The 22,567-nt window shown below is 38.0% G+C and overlaps 1 protein-coding gene across 1 annotated transcript; it reads right to left on the bottom strand.

Moving 5' to 3' along the window:
• Nucleotides 1-465: 465 nt before the first annotated feature.
• LOC128610647 (carcinoembryonic antigen-related cell adhesion molecule 5-like) lies at nucleotides 466-20,365 on the bottom strand. Its single transcript, XM_053630067.1, has 13 exons — nucleotides 20,292-20,365; nucleotides 19,468-19,556; nucleotides 19,090-19,326; nucleotides 18,685-18,957; nucleotides 9,010-9,261; nucleotides 7,863-8,129; nucleotides 4,827-4,934; nucleotides 3,513-3,617; nucleotides 3,304-3,342; nucleotides 3,108-3,182; nucleotides 1,907-1,984; nucleotides 1,701-1,756; nucleotides 466-506 (listed from the first exon to the last, which is right to left on the bottom strand). The coding sequence occupies exons 1-12, from the start codon at nucleotides 20,363-20,365 to the stop codon at nucleotides 1,701-1,703; spliced, it is 1,653 nt and encodes a 550-aa protein (XP_053486042.1). The 3' UTR covers nucleotides 466-506.
• Between the last annotated feature and the right edge of the window lie 2,202 nt (nucleotides 20,366-22,567).

The raw sequence follows: 22,567 nt of genomic DNA, 5'->3' as shown, positions 1-22,567 counted from the left end.
TTGTTGTGGTTTGTGATATCTGCATGCATTTATTTAAAGTGTTGCTTAATACAATGAAACCATGAAGTGATATTTGTTATGATGAAATGATACATGATCTTTCTAACTGTAGGCTGGAGATTGTGGTTGTACCGTGTGGTGGAAAATACATCAGTGTATCTCTGTATGTGATCGTAACGACTTTCAGTTCTGTAGGTGTGAACTGCACACAGATGACATGATGAAGCCCCTCACATGAGTGAAAAAACATTTTCAAGAATAAAAGTTCAGTCACATTGACTTATTACTCTTACTATTACTACTAAATCCTTTTGCTTTACAACCAGTCTTAATAGTGGCACAAGTAATCAATAAAATACACCCTGTAACTACTTTTTAATGCTGTCCATACACACGTTCTTAACCCCCCCCCCATGATGAACCTCTCTCTCTCTCTCTCTCTCTCTCTCTCTCTCTCTCTCTCTCTCTCTCTCATCTGTTCAGTTGTGTATTCACTCCTCCAGCACCTGTAAATGAACATTTACAGCTGTTTTAGATTTTAGTTCCTGAAATTATTAAACTTTGGTGTTTTAAGCCAACAGCAAATCATTAAGGAACATTTAAAAGGCAATGCAAATTTATATTTCAGTATATACAGTAATTATTAAATATAAAGCAGTAAATAGTGATTGCTTATTTAAGGAGAAACTGTCATGTATGTTATTACACTGCAATATTTGCACTTCTTATAGTAGAATTTCTCTTAACTGCACTGACACTATAGGAGTGTCAGTGTACTATACGAGGAGGAAATTTCATGAAAATGCATCAAAGATGTGATTTTAAACCACTTTATCTTTTATTAACAGAAATGTTACTAGGGTATTTTCCAAAAAAATTGGATTGGCAGTAGAGTCAACAATTGATGATTGATTGATGTCGTCTTGAACAAGAGACACGGGCTTGTTTAATCCATACACTGTATTCCACAGTAGCTAATGATACATCAGCAAAAACTAGTCTTTGTGAATGTAAAATTATAGGGCCAGGTAGTGGTGGGAGATATATACATATAGTACAAATAAAAAGTGTATTAAATCCAGTTTCTACTGTGAAAAACTGTGAAGGCAGCTGATTTATTTGTCATAATATGCATTATACGTTCAGCTGTGGGATCTGGTTGCCATAGGGTTGTTTATTTTTTTTCTATAGACTGAGGTTTATTTGTTTTCCTAAATTTGTTTAGAAGTTTTCTTTAAAAGTAAAGATCAACCCCAGGAAATGAAAGTTCTAGAGGACTCTCTCACTTTGTTTACTGAGTGTTTGAGCCGTGAGAGGAACCAGAATGCACATCTCTATTTTCTACTGCTAAGAGCTATAGAGCATTTCTACAGTTGACTCACTTCCGCTGTGATTACATCATGATACCCAGCAGCTGGTAAGGCTTGCAGCAACAGGAAGAGAGGACGCTGGAGCTGCTTTTTGACATTATTTGCTTTTAGAATTGCTTTAGGTGTAGTAATTTAGAAAGTTGTTAGCAATCTAACTGAGGCTGTAGCATTTATATTACACTATTTATATTTATAACTGTTTATAACTCCGACTGAACTCCTACTGAGCAAGGCACAAAACTTGAACTAGGTTTTCTATACAATTCTAAGATCTCTCCAAGTATTTCTATCTCAATTTGAGATTTGTAAATAGAACAGATTTTGTCTTACCTATGTGCTCTGCTTCAGCTGTGAATAAACAGTTTCATACTCTACACTGACCTTCACTAGATGTAAACAAGAAACGCTGAATTAATGTCATTAATGCCATCTCAACTGTTAAATAGACATGAACTAAAGGAATTGGTTAATAAATCAGAAAACAATAAAAAGTAATGTACATGCAAATTTATATAAATATGTACAGATAGCTTTACCTTGATTTTTCTTTGCTTTTTTCTGTGGCTTGAGTTCAAGCTCAGTGTAAATCACATCACTGAGTCCAGAATCATCATCTGCAGTGACAGTGAACAGAACAAAACAAACACAGATAACATTTTAATCTGATCTGAACATACAATGGCACCTGTCAGGGGTGGGATATATTAGTCAGGAAGTGAACAATCAGTCCTTGAAGTTGATGTGCTGGAGGCGACTTTGACAAGGGCCAAATTGTTATAGCTAGACGACTGGATCAGAGCATCTCCATAATGCAGTGGTTAGCATCTACCAAAAGTGGTCTAAGGAAGGACAACCAGTGAACCGGCGACAGCATCATGGGCGCCCAAGGCTCATTGATGCATGAGGGGAGCAAAGGCCAGCCTGCCTATTCTAATCCCACAGAGGAGCTACTGTAGCACAAACTACTGCTGTAAATGTTAATGCTGGCTATGTTAGAAAGGTGTCAGAAAACACAGTGCATCGCAGATTGCTGTGTATAGGGCTGTATAACAGCAGACCAGTCAGAGTGTCATGGAAGAAGGTGGCCTGGTGTGATGAAGCACTTTTTCTTTTACATCATGTGGACGACCAGGTGCGTGTGCATCGCTTATCTGCGGAGGAGATGGCACCAGGATGCACTATGGGAAGAGCACAAGCCAGTGGAGGCAGTGTGATGCTCTGGGCAATGTTCTGCTGAGAAACCTTGGGTCCTAGCTTTCATGTGGATGTTATGTTGACACATACCACCTACTGAAACATTGTCGCAGACCAAGTACACCTTAATGGCAACGGTATTCCCTAATGTGGCCTCTTTAGGGAAATAAAATAACCGTTATTTCTAATCTTTTCAGTCAAATACTATGCTGCAAACATCAATGTTAGATTTATCTTGTCAGTACTGGCAAGTGAACATGGTATAACCGCACATCGAGTGGTTCTTTGCCTCCACGTAGTGTATTAAAATCGTGTAATGTACACCTAGCCATGGATTATCCCTTACACATGTGGTATTATGTAGAATATATTATATAATAAACAGGTTTTAGTAGTTTCTTTCTTTCTGAGGTTTATAGTGGAACTGACACCTAAAATGGGAGGTGCATGCAGATTTTTAGTATAGTAGATGATTGAATGTACTGTAGACTGTAAATATTTTTTATATATAAAATGTGAAGTTGCAGTATAAAAATACTCCACCTTTATTCTTGTATGACTCCTTTTTCTTCATGACCTGTGCATAAACGGCCCCACTGAGTTCAGCTGCAGAGTCACCTAATCACAGTGCAATGTGATAGTCACTACAGGAGATGTATTTACTGTATGGTGTAAATCTGAGATTTATTCCTTCTAGTGTAAGTGGAAATATTTGACATGAAATAAAGAAATCTCTCACTTTTACTTGCGTTCTCCACAGTGGCATAAATGTGCACATCTACAGAAAAGAGTGCAAATAAAGAATAAACAGGAGAAATTTTCAGACAATTTTGAAAACAATTCCACTGAAATTAACATTGTTAAATTAGTTTGTTAGTAAGAACACAATCTTATATTGAATTACTGTATACATAAGGAAAGCATTCATTATGTGACACATTGTCTGACCGGTCTGAAGTGGAGCGTGTCCTGACTGAGAATCCTCAGCTCCTGACTGACTCGGGTTCTGGCCTGGTGTCTGATTGCTGTTCTGCTGTATGTCTCTGTGCTTTCCTGTATGAGAAGACAGAAATTCTTCATTTGCTCAATTTATAAACCATACAAACTTTATTTTAGAGAGCGCTTATACGTTAGTGTATAGCTAAAATGTACCAGTAAATAAAGAGCAATTACAAGCTATTAAATGTGTAAGCAACAATTTGTCTCATTTATCAAGCTGGATATGAACACATTTATTTGTAAATCATTCACAGGAGCGTTTACATACATAATGTGTTATTCATGAATATCCAGTTAGTTTGGAAAACAATAGCGTATCCTATAAGAGCTCTTGAGTGTGGGCTAATTCACTTATAAGGAGAATCACTAATGTGAACCAATTAGGAGAAGAATAATGGTGCCCCATATTGCAACACATTGTGGTTGTCACTAAATGTAAATCTGCTGTGTCATAAATGCACTTGATGCAATTCACAGCTGATTGGAATTTATCAACATACATGAGTATGAAGAAAATCAGTGATACTAAAACTTGTGTAAATCTAGTGAGAATTATTTTTTGTTTAGTTTGGCCTATGAAAGCATTTAGACACAAGTTGATAATGATTAATAAACGAGGACCAAATTATGTAATTGCAAGTACAATGTGTAATAATTAGTATTCTATTCATATTTTTTATTACCTTGTAACTATTTCTTATTTAATAGAAGCTATGTACAGTAGTTGTGTGTTAAATCATGTGTAATGAGAGTAATTATTAAAAAAGTATTAGATACAGTGGGGGAAATAAGTATTGAACGTGTCAACATTTTTGTTCAGTAAATATATTTCCAATGAGGCTATTCACATTAAATTTTCAACAGACATAAGTATTAACTCAAGAAATCCAGAAATATAAAGAATTCACAACATTAAAGTCCATAAATGAAGTTGTGTGTAATAAAGTGGAATAACACGGGAAAATAGTATTGAACACGCTAACTGTAATGTATTTAATACTTAGTGGAGAAGCCTTTGTTTGTAATGACAGCTTCAAGCTGCTTCCTGTATGAAGAAATTAATCGGCCAAAGTATTCGGGTGTGATTTTGGCCCGTTCTTCTAAACATAACTAAACACTGTAAATACCAGTCATATACCATTTTGTTAACATGTTTGTTATTTCCATGTTCATGTAGCTTATACTATTTCATGTTTTGTACACCATGCTTTGTAGAAGTACTGATTATATTATAAGCAATTTAGTGAAAACTAGTTATCAGACCTTTGTTGGATTTGTGCCACCAATGCAGGATCAGTAAAAGGATGATGAACAGAAAGGCCAAACTCAGTCCCACAGACACAAATACTATAACAGTATTGTATGTTGAACCTGAGACGGAGGAAAGAAAAAGACACAAATGATAAAAAACCTGCTGTCACTAATAATAGCCCAATTTCTAATTCTCCATTTCTGTCCAAACTGTTTTAAAGAGTGTTTACCAGCAATCTCTCTGAGCCTTTCTAATCAGATCAACATTCTCTACTGAGACTGCTCTTCAAGGAGTCACTCATAATCTACTCCTTTCTGCTGATGCTGGTGCCTTTGCTCCATCAGTATTTCTAGCTTGGTTCATGTTTCCTTTTTTGTCCTGTCCCTGACACACAAGGTATCCCTCAATGATCAATCCTCGGCCCTCTCCTTTTAACTACAGGTACAGTATATGCATCCACTTGCTCAGATCAATCAAAAACATGAGTTTCCACTGTTAAGCAGATAACACTGATTTATCTCATCATGAGCTATGTCTTCCACATCATTAACTGTATACATTCATGATCTAGCATAATGGATGGACTCCAACGTTCTTAAATTGAACTCTGATAAAAGAGACATTTTATTTGCACCCAAAACTCATTTGTTTTAAAATTCCAGATATTCAGTAGATATTGATGGCATTAACGTTAAACCTTCTACAAATGTAAAAAAATATTTATCATTTTTGAAAACACAGTTTCATTTGAACTCTGTATTAGGTCACTCACAACAATCTCTTTATCAGCTCTGCATGACCCTTACTTAGTTTGAAAGATGTGGAATTTTTGCTGCATGAGTTTCACAGTTAGATTTTTGAAGATCTCCTCTTCATTCTCATTTCTGGTATAACTCTTAATCAACTTCAACATGTTTGATAATATGTTTGCTATAGTCTTTACTCATACCAACCACACATTAAATGTGTACTCTATCATGAACACTGGTTACCCATCTCACAGAGAATCAAACAAACTCTTAATTCTCACACAGTACATGGCCTCGCTGTAGCACTCTATACCCTGGAGTCTTAGATCCACCAGTACTGATCTACTAGCGGCTCCTAACGAGCAGACTGACAAGAATGGGCAGTATATTCAATGCCATAATCCACCACCAGGCCTTTAACTGCACGTCCATGAACTCAAAACACATGCTTTGTACCAACAGTTTTCCTTTTTTTTTTTCTTCCTGCTAGTCATTTTCCTACTGTTTTTTTTTTACAGTCAGTTTGAGTGATAGGTGCTACATGCTACAGAAATGGAATGTATTTGTGTTCTCCTTCTTCCGCTTATTATTATTATTAGTAGTAGTAGCAGTAGTCACAGTCTCTCCTTTGAACACATGTTTATCAGGCTTTATGGTCACCACAGATATAGGAATCTCTACAGAAACAATTTTAACATCCCAGATACAAACACACTTCAATAATATACAGTTCTACTTCTAACTGCTATATACCTAAGTGATTAGTGATGATGCAGTTTATACGTATTATATACGTGTATTATATACAAATTGGGCCCAAAGTGTCAATATTTTGTGTTGTCCAGCACTGTCTTAACCGTCTTGGGCATGGAGTTCACCAGAGCTTCACAGGTTGCCACTGGAGTCCTCTTCAACTCCTCCATGATGACATCACAGAGCTGGTGGATGTTAGAGACCTTGTGCTCCTCCACCTTCCGTTTGAGGATGCCCCACAGATGCTCAATAGGGTTTAGGTCTGGAGACATGCTTGGCCAGTCCATCACCTTCACCCTCAGTTTCTTTAGCACGGCAGTGGCCGTCTTGGAGGTGTGTTTGGGGTCGTTATCATGCTGGAATACTGCATACTGATCATGCTCTGCTTCAGTATGTCACAGTACATGTTGGCATTCATGGTTCCCTCAGTGAACTGTAGCTCCCCAGTGCCGGCAGCACTCATGCAGCCCCAGACCATGACACTCCCACCACCATGCTTGACTGTAGGTGAGACACACTTGTCTTTGTACTCCTCACCTGGTTGCCGCCACACACGCTTGACACCATCTGAACTAAATAAGTTTATCTTGGTCTCATCAGACCACAGGAAATGGTTCCAGTAATCCATGTCCTTAGTCTGCTTGTCTTCAGCAAACTGTTTGTGGGCTTTCTTGTGCATCATCTTTAGAAGAGGCTTCCTTCTGGGACGACAGCCATGCAGACCAATTTGATGCAGTGTGCGGCGTATGGTCTGAGCACTGACAGGCTTGACCCCTTCAACCTCTGCAGCAATGCTGGCAGCGCTCATACGTCTATTTCCCAAAAACAACCTCTGGATATGACGCTGAGCACGTGCACTCAACTTCTTTGGTCGACCATGGTGAGGCCTGTTCTGAGTGGAACCTGTCCTGTTAAACCGTAGTATAGTCTTGGCCACCGTGCTGCAGCTCAGTGTCAGGGTCTTGGCAATCTTCTTATAGCCTAGGCCATCTTTATGTAGAGCAACAGTTCTTTTTTCAGATCCTCAGAGAGTTCTTTGCCATGAGGTGCCATGTTGAACTTCCAGTGACCAGTATGAGGGAGTGTGAGAGCGATGACACCAAATTTAACACACCTGCTCCCCATTCACACCTGAGACCTTGTAACACTAACAAGTCACATGACACTGGGGAAGGAAAATGGCTAATTGGGCCCAATTTGGACATTTTCACTTAGGGGTGTAGTCACTTTTGTTGCCAGCGGTTTAGACATTAATGGTTGTGTGTTGAGTTATTTTGAGGGAACAGCAAATTTACACTGTTACACAAGCTGTACACTTACTACTTTACATTGTAGCAAAGTGTCATTTCTTCAGTGTTGGCACATGAAAAGATATAATCAAATACTTACAAAAATGTGAGGGGTGTACTCACTTTTGTGAGATACTGTATTTTGCCATTAGTATTATTTATTATTAGATAAACCTGTGCAGCTCTAATCTACACCAGTACTGGGTGCTGAGGTGAACCTGAGGTTAATGAGTACTGAGGAGATGATCACACTCACCTGATACAGTCAGTGTAACAGCATCACTGGTGTGTGAGGAGTGTGAGCCTCCTCTCTCTCTTCCTCTACAGGTGTATTTACCTGCATGAGATGTTTCAGCATTACTGATTCTGTACTCCTGTTCACTACTAACACCAGAACCATCTTTATTCCAGCTGTAGATCCAGTCAGAGTCCTCTTCATCCTGTAGGTCACATCTGAGAGTGACAGTCTCTCCTCTGTACAGCTGTACATCAGGATTTATGGACACCACAGGTTTTGGGAGCGCTGTACAAAGATAGTAAAATATTTCCTGAAATAGTTAGTATGCTTTTGATTGATTGGTTTTCATGAGTGTATAGCGTTTAGGAGATTTTGGAAAAGAATGTAACATTACACATGTAACTCTGAAAAATATTTTGGACAAGTTAAAACCACTTGCACCAAAAAGTCCAGCGTCTTCAACAGATCCTGATTCTAATCATTTGGTATTGTGTTAGATGTATTTATAGTAAAGTATTATTCAGATTTGTTTAATAAAATGAACAGGAGTTTGAGATTTTTCATATGAATAATTGTTGTTTTTTTAATCCATTTATTTGACATCACATTTTATTCTGTATAATTCCATGTTTTGGTCATTGGTAAGGAAGTAGAGTGGAGCAAAAGAAAAAAAATCCTACAATTACTCGAGATCCTGATGTGATCTGGCTCCAGGTCTCTTATGTATGATTTCCAAAGTGATTAGTCAGCACTTATAGACAAGCAAGTGATTTATTTACAGTGTAGCTTTAAGGCCTCTGGTATCAGACACACACTGTACATTCTTTCTATATTGATCATAATTTAATATTCTGTAGTGAGTGTTTCAGCACTAATGTCTGTGTTTCAGTTACAGTTATAAACACCATCATGAGTCTGATTAACATGAGTGCTGTGTAATTATGATTTCCATCTTTCTACTACCATGAGATTTATTATCCCTACATAACACTGATATCTGATAGTCTGGATCTCTTATAACAGAGATTCTCTTCCTGATGAACACACACTCAGCGGAACTTTAACTTTTGCTCTACTGTTCATGAATGACAGGCTTTATAAATATCTAAAATATAATAAGAAATAACTTAAAACATGCAGTGAGAGAGTAGAAAGCATGACGTACCTCTAACTGTAACTGTAACTGGATCACTGAGCTCTGAGTCGTAGTTTCCTCTGCGTGCTTTACACTGATACACTGTTTCTCCTGCATTAGAGACTGTATCATGGAGTGTGTTGGTGTCTTCAGCTACTTGGACTCGATCTTTGTACCAGAGAAAAGTCCATCCATTAGACAGCAGATTACAGTTCAGAGTAACTCTGTCTCCAGTGTAGACGGAGCTCTGAGGATTCACTCTCACAGTCGGTTTGGGTTTTTCTGTTGATATGAAATGATGACGATATTAAAGTTTTCCTCTTTACAACATCAACAAGAGTTTTATCATCTTAATCAGATGATTTGTGTCTAATAATGTATTTATGTTCAGCATTTGTTAAACAATTACAGTTGTGTGACTTTATTACATGGACAACATGGTCTTATAATATCTGTCAGGAACCTCGAGTCGGCACGGAAGCAGGAGCGGGCGGCAGGTGTAGAGCGTGGGATCGGGAAGTTCAACAAACGTAGTCGTAAGACAGGCAATGGTCAAGCGATCGGACGAACAACACAAACGGGGTCAGGCAGAGAGCGTAGTCGAAACCGGAAACAGGGGTCGAGGATAAGAGAAGACTAACTAACTAGATCGGCTTGGTAACGCAGAGAAACGAATTGACTGACCGTATACTTCACATTGACTCTAGGTGAATGACATCCCTAAGTACTAGCGGTGTGTGTGTGTGTGTGATTGGTGCCAGGTGTGTCTGATCAGAACTCCGGGGATGGTGAGCGCATGCGTGCATGAGAAGTGAGTGTTGCATCTTGGGAAATTAAGTTCTGATCTGACTGAGCTGTGACAATATCATTATACTTTATATATACTGTACATGGAATTAATTGAATACATTTTTTCATAATCGAACAAACACACTGAAGTTGTAATGAATTCATCTTCATCAATGTATGTTCACTATTATGAATGCTGGACGCAGTGAATGTACAACTACATCATTAATCATTACTAGACACAGGATAAGTAACTAAACGTTGTTTTTTTTTCGGATCTGTGACATTTTAAATAAATCTTGTGACTTTAATCCACACTGCATGTAGTGATGTGATGCTGAAGTTAATAAATATTGGTGTGAGGAAGAGATTAACACACACACACACACACACACACACACACACACACACACACACACGCACATGTATATAAAGATGTCATTGATTTTGGGAAGACACTGTCACTGTCTGTCTATGAAGCTCTCTGGAACTACCTGTGCGATAGTTTTAATCGCACCACCTTCCAACCAATCAGAATCCAATATTGAGACTGAGAATTTTATAATACAACATGATCAACTTTGTATTCTGCTTACATGGGACTGCTCCAGAAGATATACTGTTGTATAATAATTAAAGTATTAATGTTTTATTATAGAAACTTGGCAAATCAAATTTCACCTGGCCATTGGACTATGTCCTTACTGAGAGACTGTGAGGTACAGCTTTTAACTTCTTTGCATGTAAACCATTATTATCAGCAGTGGAGTGTCATCATATACTACATTCACAGTACACTATAGACTGTATGTACAGTATCTGGCATTATTCCACTCTTCATTAACAGGGACACCACTTCAGCTTGGAAGGACTGACTGTGGGATATTCATGTTGATGGTAAGTGGTCATATAATTGCTATACCATTGCCTCTGTGTGTGCTAAACACTGCATTTGTTAATATAACATCAGAGTTTTGATTTTGTATTTCAGTATGCCCTGTATGTGACCCTCGCAAAGCCCTTTGATTTTTCAGCTGTGAGTTTTTTATCAATTTATGGTTATTTTTTTCAGCAAAAAGGACCGTAAACACAACTAAAATTTTATGATTAAGATTTTCAATTGTCATCGTTTATCAGTCTGACATGCCTGTAATCAGGAGGTGGTGGTGCCATCAGTCACTACAGGCATTTCCTCTGGCAAGGTATGATACTCATAACTATAGTTTGGATGAAGATGTCCATTATGTGCATTCCCAGTATGCAGGTCATTTGTAATAAATAAAAAATAATGCACACTGGAATTTTTTTTACTGTTTTGTCACTTTTTCTTCAAAGTCAAGTCCAACAGTCAGTCACCAAACAAACAATCTTACTGGAGCTAAACATCATGGAGGTCACCCCATCTGTGTCAGACCTCATGGAGGTCACCCCATCACAGAGAATCCATGTATATACAGGAAATGTTTATGTATTGTTTGACTATTGTTTGTTTAGGTAATTACCTTTCTTGTTTCATAAAAGTGTTTGTGCAGCACTTGACTAATTACATGTTTATTGAAATGTCTTATCTTTTTGTACAAAGGACTCGGCGGTGATGAAACAGACTCTGCTTGCCTGTGAGTGGGTGGAGGAGAACAGACCCCACTTTGCTGGGAAAGTTCACTTACCACGGATCATGAGGATGAACGAGGATGATGCCTTGTTGGCCATCACAATGCAGGACCTGTTTATCAACACTATTTTTTATGAAAGTGAAATGGACGAAGAGAAAATCTGGGCTCCCTTCCTTTTCACCTTCGAGAGATTAGAGGACATGGAGTTTTTCATGCAGGAAATATACGATAAAAGAAATATTCATGTGTCTTGCCTGCACAACCCTCACCGCTAACAAGCTAATTAGTGGGGTAGATCTGTGAAAATATTGTTTTTACGTGTAGTTTTAAGTTTTGTAAAATGTTTTTTTTTTTTTTTAACCCATTAAAGTTTTGTGGGAAAAAAAAGTGTTCTTGAAACCTAATATACTAAAATTTTATTTTGTATCTTTTATCTTATTATATTTTTTTTTTCCTAGAGTGAAGACTGATTTTTATGTTAGATGTACATTTTGTTAATGAAGGTGAATAGAAATAAAATAAATTCAGCAACACTTGAGGGCAGTGGAGTATGTGACTAATAAATGGTTAATTAAGTAACACTCCCAGTCTACTACCAAATGTTCATGGAGTTGGTTGCCTTGCTACCAGTCTCAGACCACACGTGTCCTCTTGTTTTGTTCTTTAGTGTGACACGTGGCTGGGTTCAGACTACAAGACAAGTTGCTTATTACCATTTGATGAAGACAATCACATGTGGACTGAGTCCATCCAAAATTATATTCACATATTTCCATCTAAATTATATTCACAATGATACTCTCGTTGTACATGCATTCATTTTTCTTTCATGAGGTGGAGACCCTAAGTGTACATTTAAAAGCAACAAAAGAGATAAGACAAGCAGATAGGTGATCATTTGATTTATTTATTTTTATCACACCTGCAAGGGTAACTCAGTTCCCATGTTTAAAAGCAAAGAGCATATTAGGAGCATACTTTATTACATTAATGAATCACATATGACTGAGAAAATTCACAAATAGCTTACATAGCCTTAATACAGTGGGGAAAATGGAAGGTAGTCTAGTCATGCAGTTTGTCACAGAAACAGTGCAGAAAAATCATGAAATCATGAAAAATGTTAAAGAAAGGTAAGGCAATATTAGCTATGCCAGCATCTCCAGTTCCATGCAAGTCTCATGGTTACTTTGACCTAACCTTCGTGCATTAACAATCAACATTTTTTCCCCTTTAGGTAAGTTTGATCTAATGAAGGGCTTGCATTGACGTTAACAGCCAGTAGGTGGCGAAATGAGCCATAGAGGTGGAACTAGACTACATCCATAGAGGTGAAACTAGACTAGACCCATAGATTACTAGACTAGATCAAGAGAGGTGGAGCTAGACGTCCAGCTCCAGCTATTTGGCTCTGCAGTGAGCAGTAGTGATGGGAAGTTCGGACCATTTTACTGACTCGGATCTTTGAATCTCGTTCAGCAAAATGAACAAATCTTTTTTCAAGTCATTTCTTTCATTTCAGCAGAATATAATTAAAATGTTACATGTTAAATTCACCAACACATCTAGTACTTACGCAAACGATCACATTTGGAATAAAAAATAAAATATAGGCTATTGCAGCCAAGGCCAAATTATGAGAAACAGAAATGATTAATTAATAGCTTAGCATTAGGTCTTCAGGCTATACAGTCTGTTAGTTCACCTCACCTCCCGATCCGAGTCGTTCTTTCTTTTGTCACGTCACATTTCTCACGTCTGTTCCCAGGAAATAGAAATGATTATTTCAGCTCTCGAGTCTTCGGGTCAGAGTCGTTCGTTCATCACGTTACAGCTCCATGGGCTAAATGCAGTGTTCTCTGTTGCACGGGGAGCTGCTGTTATATAAACGCTAGATGATAAAATAATGTAAACACCTGAGACTCAGACAGACGCTTCAGCTTCTATCACTCTGTATGGTCTGTTGTCCTCATCAGGGTCAGCTGTAAAATACACACTCATGAACACTTCAAATTAGCCTCTTATTAAATGTTAGGGTTTAATTTTATGGCTAATGAAGAACAATGTGAGGTCTTACATCGAGCTCTGTAACATTTCACTGCCAGAATGACGGTCACCAGCACATACAGAGAGGCCGCTACTGCACTGCTGAGGAGCTTCAGTACTGACAGTGGAGCTTTTCCATCTGATAGAACTGGAGGGAAAAATACCATGGATAATAAAATAATTATATAATCATCATCATAATAAATTATAATTAATCATATATAAAGCATACATTTACAGATCATACATTTAAGTTTCATGTGAAGATATGAGTCTGAAAAGTTGTCTGTAACTTAATGTTTCTTTAACCACATACATTTAATTGAACATTAGGGCAGTTATATTTGCTTTTATGCTAGTGATAAAGGTGATACTGACATCCAAAAAGTCTCATCTTTCTGTATTCTTTTTCCCTCTTTTTTATTCTGAGTCTGATCTTTGTGTACAGATGTGTGTATAAACCTATGTGTCTCAGATCTCTGCAGCCCTGAACACAGCGCTATCTGTTGGTCTTTTGTTAGAATCGACTGAATATAAACATCAAATCTGTGTCACCCTAGACACTGCACTCAGTTTCTTTATAACAATATTATAATTTATTTTCACCAATTCAGTAGATTATAAAAGTGTTATCTTTATTCCTGTATATTGTACATCTATTACTGATGAGAACATTGAAGACTCATGGTGCACTGTGACGTTGACAGGATTACTGCATCCTCCAGATTCAGACATTAATAGCATTAAATGTTATTGTTACAAAGGGAATCAAATACTTTGAAAGCTGACTGAAAACACTGTGCATATGAACTTTGTTAATAAAAAGAGAATCAAATAAAAAGGAATTCTCTCAAGGTTTCTCACCTCTGACTGAAACCCAGCTTTTCGGTGACTCTCCTCTCTCTGGGTGTTTACAGTGGTAGAAACCTTCATCTGACTTTGAGACAGTACTGATGGTCATCTCTCCTGTAGTCTTCTTCTGCAGGACTGAACCATCTTTATAGAAATCAACACCAGAAGCTGAGGTATTTGAGTTGCGAGATAAACAATGTAAAGTCAGAGGATGTCCCTCAGTCACTGGATGGACAGGACTGTCCAGGATCACATGACCATCTGTAGGAAAGAGAAAGAAGACACTGAAATCAGAAAGTGTGTAAAATACAGTAATGATTTTAACACAGAGAGCTACAGTAAATCAGTGGTAGATATCAGAGAGAGTGTACACAGTGCAGCGCTCACAGAGTCTTCATGTGTGAAAGAGAAAATGTGCTTAAATGCCAGTTTTATCAGTAACATTCAGATGTGAAAGCAGCTTTCACTGTAATATTCTTAACATCCTGAAACTAAACTAGTCTTCATGAGTTATTCTTATTTCTGTTTATATTCTTATTGTTAAAACATTGAGAGGAGCTTTTTTAGGGTTTACCCTCTGCAGTCCAACTTCTATATGGGGATAATAGTTTTATTTATGTAAGTCTAATGTCTTTATGCCTCTTCTCTCTCTCTCTCTCTCGCCTGCTTTGTGTGTGTGTGTGTGTGTATGTCTTGCTCAACTCTGTCTACCTTGTTCTTTAGGTTAGTGATAAAGGTTATATTGACATCCAAAAAGTCTCATCTCTCTGTATTCTTTTTTCCTCTTTTTTCTTCTCAGAGTCTGATCTTTGTGTGCAGATGTGTGTATAAACCTCTGTGTCTCAGATCTCTGCAGCCCTGAACACAGCGCTATCTGTTGGTCTTTTGTTAGAATCGACTGAATAAAAACATCAAATCTGTGTCACCCTAGAAACTGCACTCAGTTTCTTTATAACAATATTATAATTTATTTTCAACAATTCAGTAGATTATAAAAGTGTTATCTTTATTCCTGTATATTGTACATCTATTACTGGTGAGAACATTGAAGACTCACGGTGCACTGTGATGTTGACAGGATTACTTCGTCCTCCAGATTCAGACTGACACCAGTAAACTCCAGTGTGTGATGTAGAGAGGGAGCTGATGTTACATGTAGATCCTGAACCTGATGAACAATCAGACACTGTCTCACTGTGTGTGTATCCTCTCACTGTCCATCCAGTAGAGTCACTCTGGTCCTCACAGCTCAGTGAGAGAGAGTCAGCAGTAAAGTGTTGAGTTCTGCTGGGATTGATGATCAGAGACACTGGAGGAGATTCACCTGAAACACACACATTATAATTCAGATCTTATTCTGAAAATGAACATGTATTTTGATTTTATTATGATGTTAATTTCAATGTACAGTTTAGTAAACATGTGTAACATTAAAATTACCACAGGACTAATACTTGCTCTGATTAGACAATGATATCCGAATAAAAATCTACTATCAGGTGCTTATTCAGCTGCTTTACACATTCCTCACTAAGGAGTTTAAATAAACAGTTATTACACAACACATTAGCACAGATACAACACTTAATATTAATAAATGTACATTTGCTACACTCCAACTCAACTCTATTGTTGATTTATTTCCTCACCAGTGATGCACAGTGGCTGTAGGTTACTGTCCCGTGTGTGAAAGACTGGTTCTCCTCTCTCTGCTCTGCACATATAAAACTCCTGTGTGCTTCACAGTAACAGGACTGAGAGTGTAGGAGCCTCCAGATCCTCTGCTGCTGTCTGAGAGGAGCACTGTACTGTACCTGAGGGAACCCTGACTGTCTCTGGAGGAAACCTCTGTGTACCAGCTGAATGTCCAGCCTGTAGAGGAGTGTTTAACCTCACAGCTTAGAGTCACTGAGTCTCCTTCAGTCAGCCAGCGCAGTGGAGACACACTCACTACTGCCTCTGCTGCATCTGATGGACAACGAATGTAAAAAGAAATAAAATCATAGAGTGGTAATCTTGTTATATATAATTAATGATAAGATAAAACAAACTCACACACTCACCTGATACAGTCAGTGTAACAGCATCACTGGTGTGTGAGGAGTGTGAGCCTCCTCTCTCTCTTCCTCTACAGGTGTATTTACCTGCATGAGATGTTTCAGCACTACTGATTCTGTACTCCTGTTCACTACTGACACCAGAACCATCTTTATTCCAGCTGTAGATCCAGTCAGAGTCCTCTTCATCCTGTAGGTCACATCTGAGAGTGACAGTCTCTCCTCTGTACACCTGTACATCAGGATTTATGGACACCACAGGTTTTGGGAGCGCTGTACAAAGATAGTAAAATATTTCCTGAAATAATTAGTATACTTTTGATTGGTTTTCATGAGTGTAGAGTGTTTAGAAGATTTTGGAGAAGAATGTAACATTACACATGTAAATGTTTTGGACAAGTTATAACCACTTGCACCAAAAAGTCCAGCGTCATCAACAGATCCTGATTCTAATCATTTGGTATTGTGATAGATGTATTTATAGTAAAGTATTATTCAGATCTGTTTAATAAAATGAAAGGTGATTCATTTAATCCATTTATTTGACATCACATTTTATTCTGTATAATTCCATGTTTTGGTCATTGGTAAGGAAGCAGAGTGAAGCAAAAGAAAAAAAATCCTACAATTACTCGAGATCCTGATGTGATCTGGTTCCAGGTCTCTTATGTATGATTTCCAAAGTGATTAGTCAGCACTTATAGAGACGAAGCAGGTGATTTATTTACAGTGTAGCTTTAAGGCCTCTCGTATCAGACACACACTGTACATTCTTTCTATATTGATCATAATTTAATATTCTGTAGTGAGTGTTTCAGCACTAATGTCTGTGTTTCAGTTACAGTTATAAACACCATCATGAGTCTGATTAACATGAGTGCTGTGTAATTATGATTTCCATCTTTCTACTACCATGAGATTTATTATCCCTACATAACACTGATATCTGATAGTCTGGATCTCTTATAACAGAGATTCTCTTCCTGATGAACACACACTCAGCGGAACTTTAACTTTTGCTCTACTGTTCATGAATGACAGGCTTTATAAATATCTAAAATATAATAAGAAATAACTTAAAACATGCAGTGAGAGAGTAGAAAGCATGACGTACCTCTAACTGTAACTGTAACTGTATCACTGAGCTCTGAGTCGTAGTTTCCTCTGCGTGCTTTACACTGATACACTGTTTCTCCTGCATTAGAGACTGTATCATGGGGTGTGTTGGTGTCTCCAGCTACTTGGACTCGATCTTTGTACCAGAGAAAAGTCCATCCATTAGACAGCAGATTACAGTTCAGAGTAACTCTGTCTCCAGTGTAGACGGAGCTCTGAGGATTCACTCTCACAGTCGGTTTGGGTTTTTCTGTTGATATGAAATGAGGATGATATTAAAGTTTTCCTCTTTACAACATCAACAAGAGTTTTATCATCTTAATCAGATGATTTGTGTATAATAATGCATTTATATTCAGCATTTGTTAAACGGTTACAGTTGTGTGACTATCACATGGACAACATGGTCTTATAATATCTGTCAGGAACCTCGAGTCGGCACGGAAGCAGGAGCGGGCGGCAGGTGTAGAGCGTGGTATCGGGAAGTTCAACAAACGTAGTCGTAAGACAGGCAATGGTCAAGCGATCGGACGAACAACACAAACGGGGTCAGGCAGAGAGCGTAGTCGAAACCGGAAACAGGGGTCGAGGATAACGAGAAGACTAACTAACTAGATCGGCTTGGTAACGCAGAGAAACGAATTGACTGACCGTATACTTCACATTGACTCTAGGTGAATGACATCCCTAAGTACTAGCGGTGTGTGTGTGTGTGTGTGTGATTGGTGCCAGGTGTGTCTGATCAGAACTCCGGGGATGGTGAGCGCATGCGTGCATGAGAAGTGAGTGTTGCATCTTGGGAAATTAAGTTCTGATCTGACTGAGCTGTGACAATATCATTATACTTTATATATACTGTACATGGAATTAATTGAATACATTTTTTCATAACTGAACAAACACACTGAAGTTTAAAAGGTTTTCATTTTTTTTTCGAAATGCACTTTATGAGTGGTGCATAAATACACACTCTTAATGAATTCATCTTCCTCAGTGTGTTCACTATTATGAATGTTGAACACAGTGAATGTACAACTACACCATTAATCATTACTAGACACAGGATAAGTAACTAAACATTGTTTTTTTTCGGATCTGTGACATTTTAAATAAATCTTGTGACTTTAATCCACACTGCATGTAGTGATGTGAAGCTGAAGTTAATAAATATTGGTGTGAGGAAGAGATTAACACACACACACACACACACACACACACACACACACACACACCTGACACAGTGAGTGTAACAGTGTTGCTGGTCTCTGAGGTCTGAGAGTCGCTTCTTCTCCGTCCGCTGCAGGTGTATTTAGCGCTGAGAGACTCTACAGCAGTGAATGAATATTTCCTGCTCTCAGTGTAGGAGAATATTTGGACACCATCTTTATTCCAGTTGTACATCCACTCAGTGTCTGCATGTCCTCGTATTTCACATGTGAAAGTGACTTCCTGTCCACTGAATATCTGTCCATCAGGCTGCAGAGTCAGAACGGCTTTTGGTCTCTCTGTACAGTTACAACAAATACATCAAATCCGTCAAACACACCCTTCTCTGACCATCTGATATTTAATCAGTGTGTTTTGTAATGATTATGTGTATCAGTGCATGTTACAGGAGTGTAAGATCAGACATGTACCTATCACTGAGAGAGTCACTTCCTTGCTCCATGGCGTTGACCATCCATAAATAGACCCGTAACATCTGTATCTGTGACTCTGGTCTACTTTTATAGTGTAGTAATTTTCAGCAGATCTGTGACTATAACCACCATCTTTGTTCCAGTAGTACGGTCCACTCCATCCTGAAATCCTACATGTGAGTGTAACCGTCTCTCCTCTGAATATTTGAGGTGAATTCGGCTCCACAGACAGAACTGGTGAAAAAGTCAAAAAGCAAACACACACTGTCAATGTAAACAACTTAAATTCTGCATGACAATGTACAAACAATCTTCTCCACCTTAATACAAATCCAACATGTACACAACATGGGCAATAAAATATGTATAAATCACCTTGAGCTTGTCCGACTCGGATAAGTGAAATAAGCACTAAAAAGGGAAGAGGAACAGAGAATATGATGTAACGCTGACTTGTTTCTTTTCTTTAAGAAGACAAATGAGAACAATGTCATATACTGCAAAAAAATCTATATTTAGTTTCACTTCAGCTATAAGAAATGCAATATATCGACCTGTTTCAGTAATGAATGGTGTTTAGAAAAAGCTATTTTCACTCAGGTCACTATGCTGCTCATTACTGTCTCATGTTTAATGTCACGTCTCGTGACGTAAGGGAGATAGGGACGGATGCAAGTGCAGTAGGAACAGTTTTATATAATGAGAAACACAGGCAGGTAAACCCAAAACGTGATCCAAAACATGCAAGAGGTCAGGCGATCGGCAAACAGGCCTACACGGGGCAAGGCAGGAAACTATGTCGTGGTCACAGAAAACAGGTCGAGATACAAAACATGAAACATAAACTATGACTATGAACTGGGAGCGGAGAAACCAGCGTTAACTAAACAAACGAATCTAAACATGAAACCTGACATGAACTATGACTATCTATCTATCCTATCCTATCCTATCCTAATCTAATCTAATCTAATCTAATCTAATCTAATCTAATCTAACATTCCACGCTGTGTGCTGGGAGGCGCGCGGTATATATACACAAACATACTCAGCCTCGTAATGGCTGACGGCTGAGGGCAATTCAGACACACGTGAAACAATAGCCAATGACAGAACAGGGAGGAGACATAACAAACATAACAAATGCACGTGTCCAAATGTCACGAATGTCACCAAAGGAAAAGCAGGTGCTTGCGCACCTTGCTCGTCCACGCTCGTCCACCTTGCTCACATGTTCTAACGCGCGCTGCGCTGCGTTTCCTATGAGCCACATGTTCATAAAAACTAGGTCATGCTGGAGGAAACCACATGTCAACACTTCAAAAAAGGTAATGAGTTATAAATTGAAACTCTGCCTGTAGAAATAAATTTTCAGAATGCGTTGTCCGTCAACGTCTACAGGGCAAGATGGGAGAATAAAAAATGGCTGAGACTCATGCATTAAAGTTTGATAATGGCACAAATTTCATTGGAGCAGAAAGAGAGCTCCAGACAGCTTTGAACACACTGGATCATGACTAAATCCTGCGTACATGTTTCTATCTGAGGGACTCAAATGGACTTTAATCCCCCTGCTGCATCCCATGACAGTGGCGTGTGGGAGCGGTTCATTCATCTGGTAAAGAAGGTCCTGTACTCCACTCTCCAACAACAATCGTTGGATGATGAGAATTTTCACACCATCCTTTGTGAAATTGAAGCTATTCTTAATGACCTCTCCATCACAAACCTTCTGATGATTTAAACAACTTGGAAGCTCTTACGCCCAATCACATTTTACAGCTGAGATCAAAACCACCTCTTCCACCAAGGCTTTTTAAAGACAGTGATCTGTACATAAACACGTAAAGAGCGACAAGTCCAATACTTGTCTGATCTTTTTGGAAAAGGTGGGTCAGAGAATTCCTTCCACTGCCCCAGGAATATCAGAAGTGGACGAAACCACACAGAAATTTTGTTGTTGGTGATATTATGATCATCATGGATCCAGCAACTCCACAAAGTTCTTGGCTACTTGACAAAATAACTCAAACATATCCTGACAGTAGAGGACTAATACGAACTGCACAACTCAAAACTAAAACAGGATTACTGGACAGACCTGTGATTAAAATCTGCCTGTTTTTAGAAGACACTGAGGACTGATCTCTAAAGTAGATATACACACATACATATTCTGGCTCCTTTGGTAATTTAAAGGATTGTAGTTGCACACCAACAATTATTGGGTCGGTGTGTAGGAGCCATTGTAGATACAGGTGTATCTATAAAAAAATGTAATATTGTAGAAAAGTTCATTTTTTCCCCCCATAATTTAATTCAAAAAGTGATACTTTCATAAGTTTCTAGATTCATTACACAAAGTGAAATATTTCAAGCCTTTTTTCTTTTAATCTCAATGAATACGGCTTACACCTCATGGAAATCAAAAATCCAGTATCTTAGAATATTAGAAAAAAAAAAATTATAATACAGAAATTCGACCATCTGAAAGGTATGTTCATTTATGCACTCAATACACGGTCGGGGCTTTAATCCTTTTGCACAAATTACTGTATTAATGCACCGTGGCATGGAGGCGATCAGCCTGTGGCACTGCTGAGGTGTTCTGGAAGCCAAGGTTTCTTTGATTATTGTATTATAAATTCTATATTCTAATATTTCCGTGAGCTGTAATCCAAAATCATCGAGATTAAAACAACAAAAAAAGGCTTGAAATATTTCACTTTATGTGTAATGAATATAAAATATACATATTAAATTATGGCAAAAATAAATTTTTCCACAATGTAAAATTTTTTTGAGATGCACCTGTAAATGTATGTGTAATGCATGTATTTTGAGGCTGTCACCACTGGGGGGCAGTATATGCATGGAAAGGGGTATAATCAGGTGATAATATTATATCAGGTATACCCAGCTAACAATGTTTGGTTCTCAGAACATACATTTTTAAGGTTTGTTTTTTGTTAGCCATTAAAGTTTTCTTCATGGAAATAAAAAGATGTATAGGTTTGGAAAGATGTGGTTTGGAAAGATAGGTTTGCAGTACGTTCCCCTAATGTTCTCTTAATGCTCCCATGATGTTTTCTTAATGTCCCCATAATTTCATGAATGAGAATTGAAAACTACTCAAAGTGACTGCATAAACTTTCATAATCTGTTTGTAAAAACCTTGCTGATGGACCTACTTGATATGAATCACAATTCCCAACTCAGTGGTACAGGTAGTAAAACTTGAGATAAAGTTCTCCAGTTCTCCAGCTCAACGTTCTCAGCTCAGCTAGTAGCCTATTTTTTTAACGGAGCCTGTGGTAATTTACCTGTCAATGTATGACTTGATCAGATAAAAAGTTGGATTTATCATAAAACTTGCCTCAGGTGTTTTCATTGTTTGTAGGACTACCAGACCATAAAATATAAAACTTTTTGGCTAACACGAGACTAGGCTAGTTTGGTGTCAAGCTAAGCTAAC

Source organism: Ictalurus furcatus, chromosome 7 (genome assembly GCF_023375685.1).
Source record: "Ictalurus furcatus strain D&B chromosome 7, Billie_1.0, whole genome shotgun sequence".
NCBI classification, from domain to species: Eukaryota; Metazoa; Chordata; class Actinopteri; order Siluriformes; family Ictaluridae; genus Ictalurus; species Ictalurus furcatus.
The sequence above is the reverse complement of the archived record's forward strand: the minus strand, read 5'-3'. Positions and strand labels throughout refer to the sequence as shown.

Bases quoted from the DNA above. Each gene is read 5' to 3' on its own strand.
- LOC128610647 (XM_053630067.1), bottom strand. From the start codon at position 20,365: ATGTGGCTCATAGGAAACGCAGCGCAGCGCGCGTTAGAACATGTGAGC. The intron at 19,327-19,467 runs GTGATTTATACA...CTTTTTCACCAG, and splicing joins CCGAGTCGGACAAGCTCAAG to TTCTGTCTGTGGAGCCGAAT. The intron at 3,618-4,826 runs GTCTGATAACTA...CTTCTCATACAG, and splicing joins GTGGCACAAATCCAACAAAG to GAAAGCACAGAGACATACAG.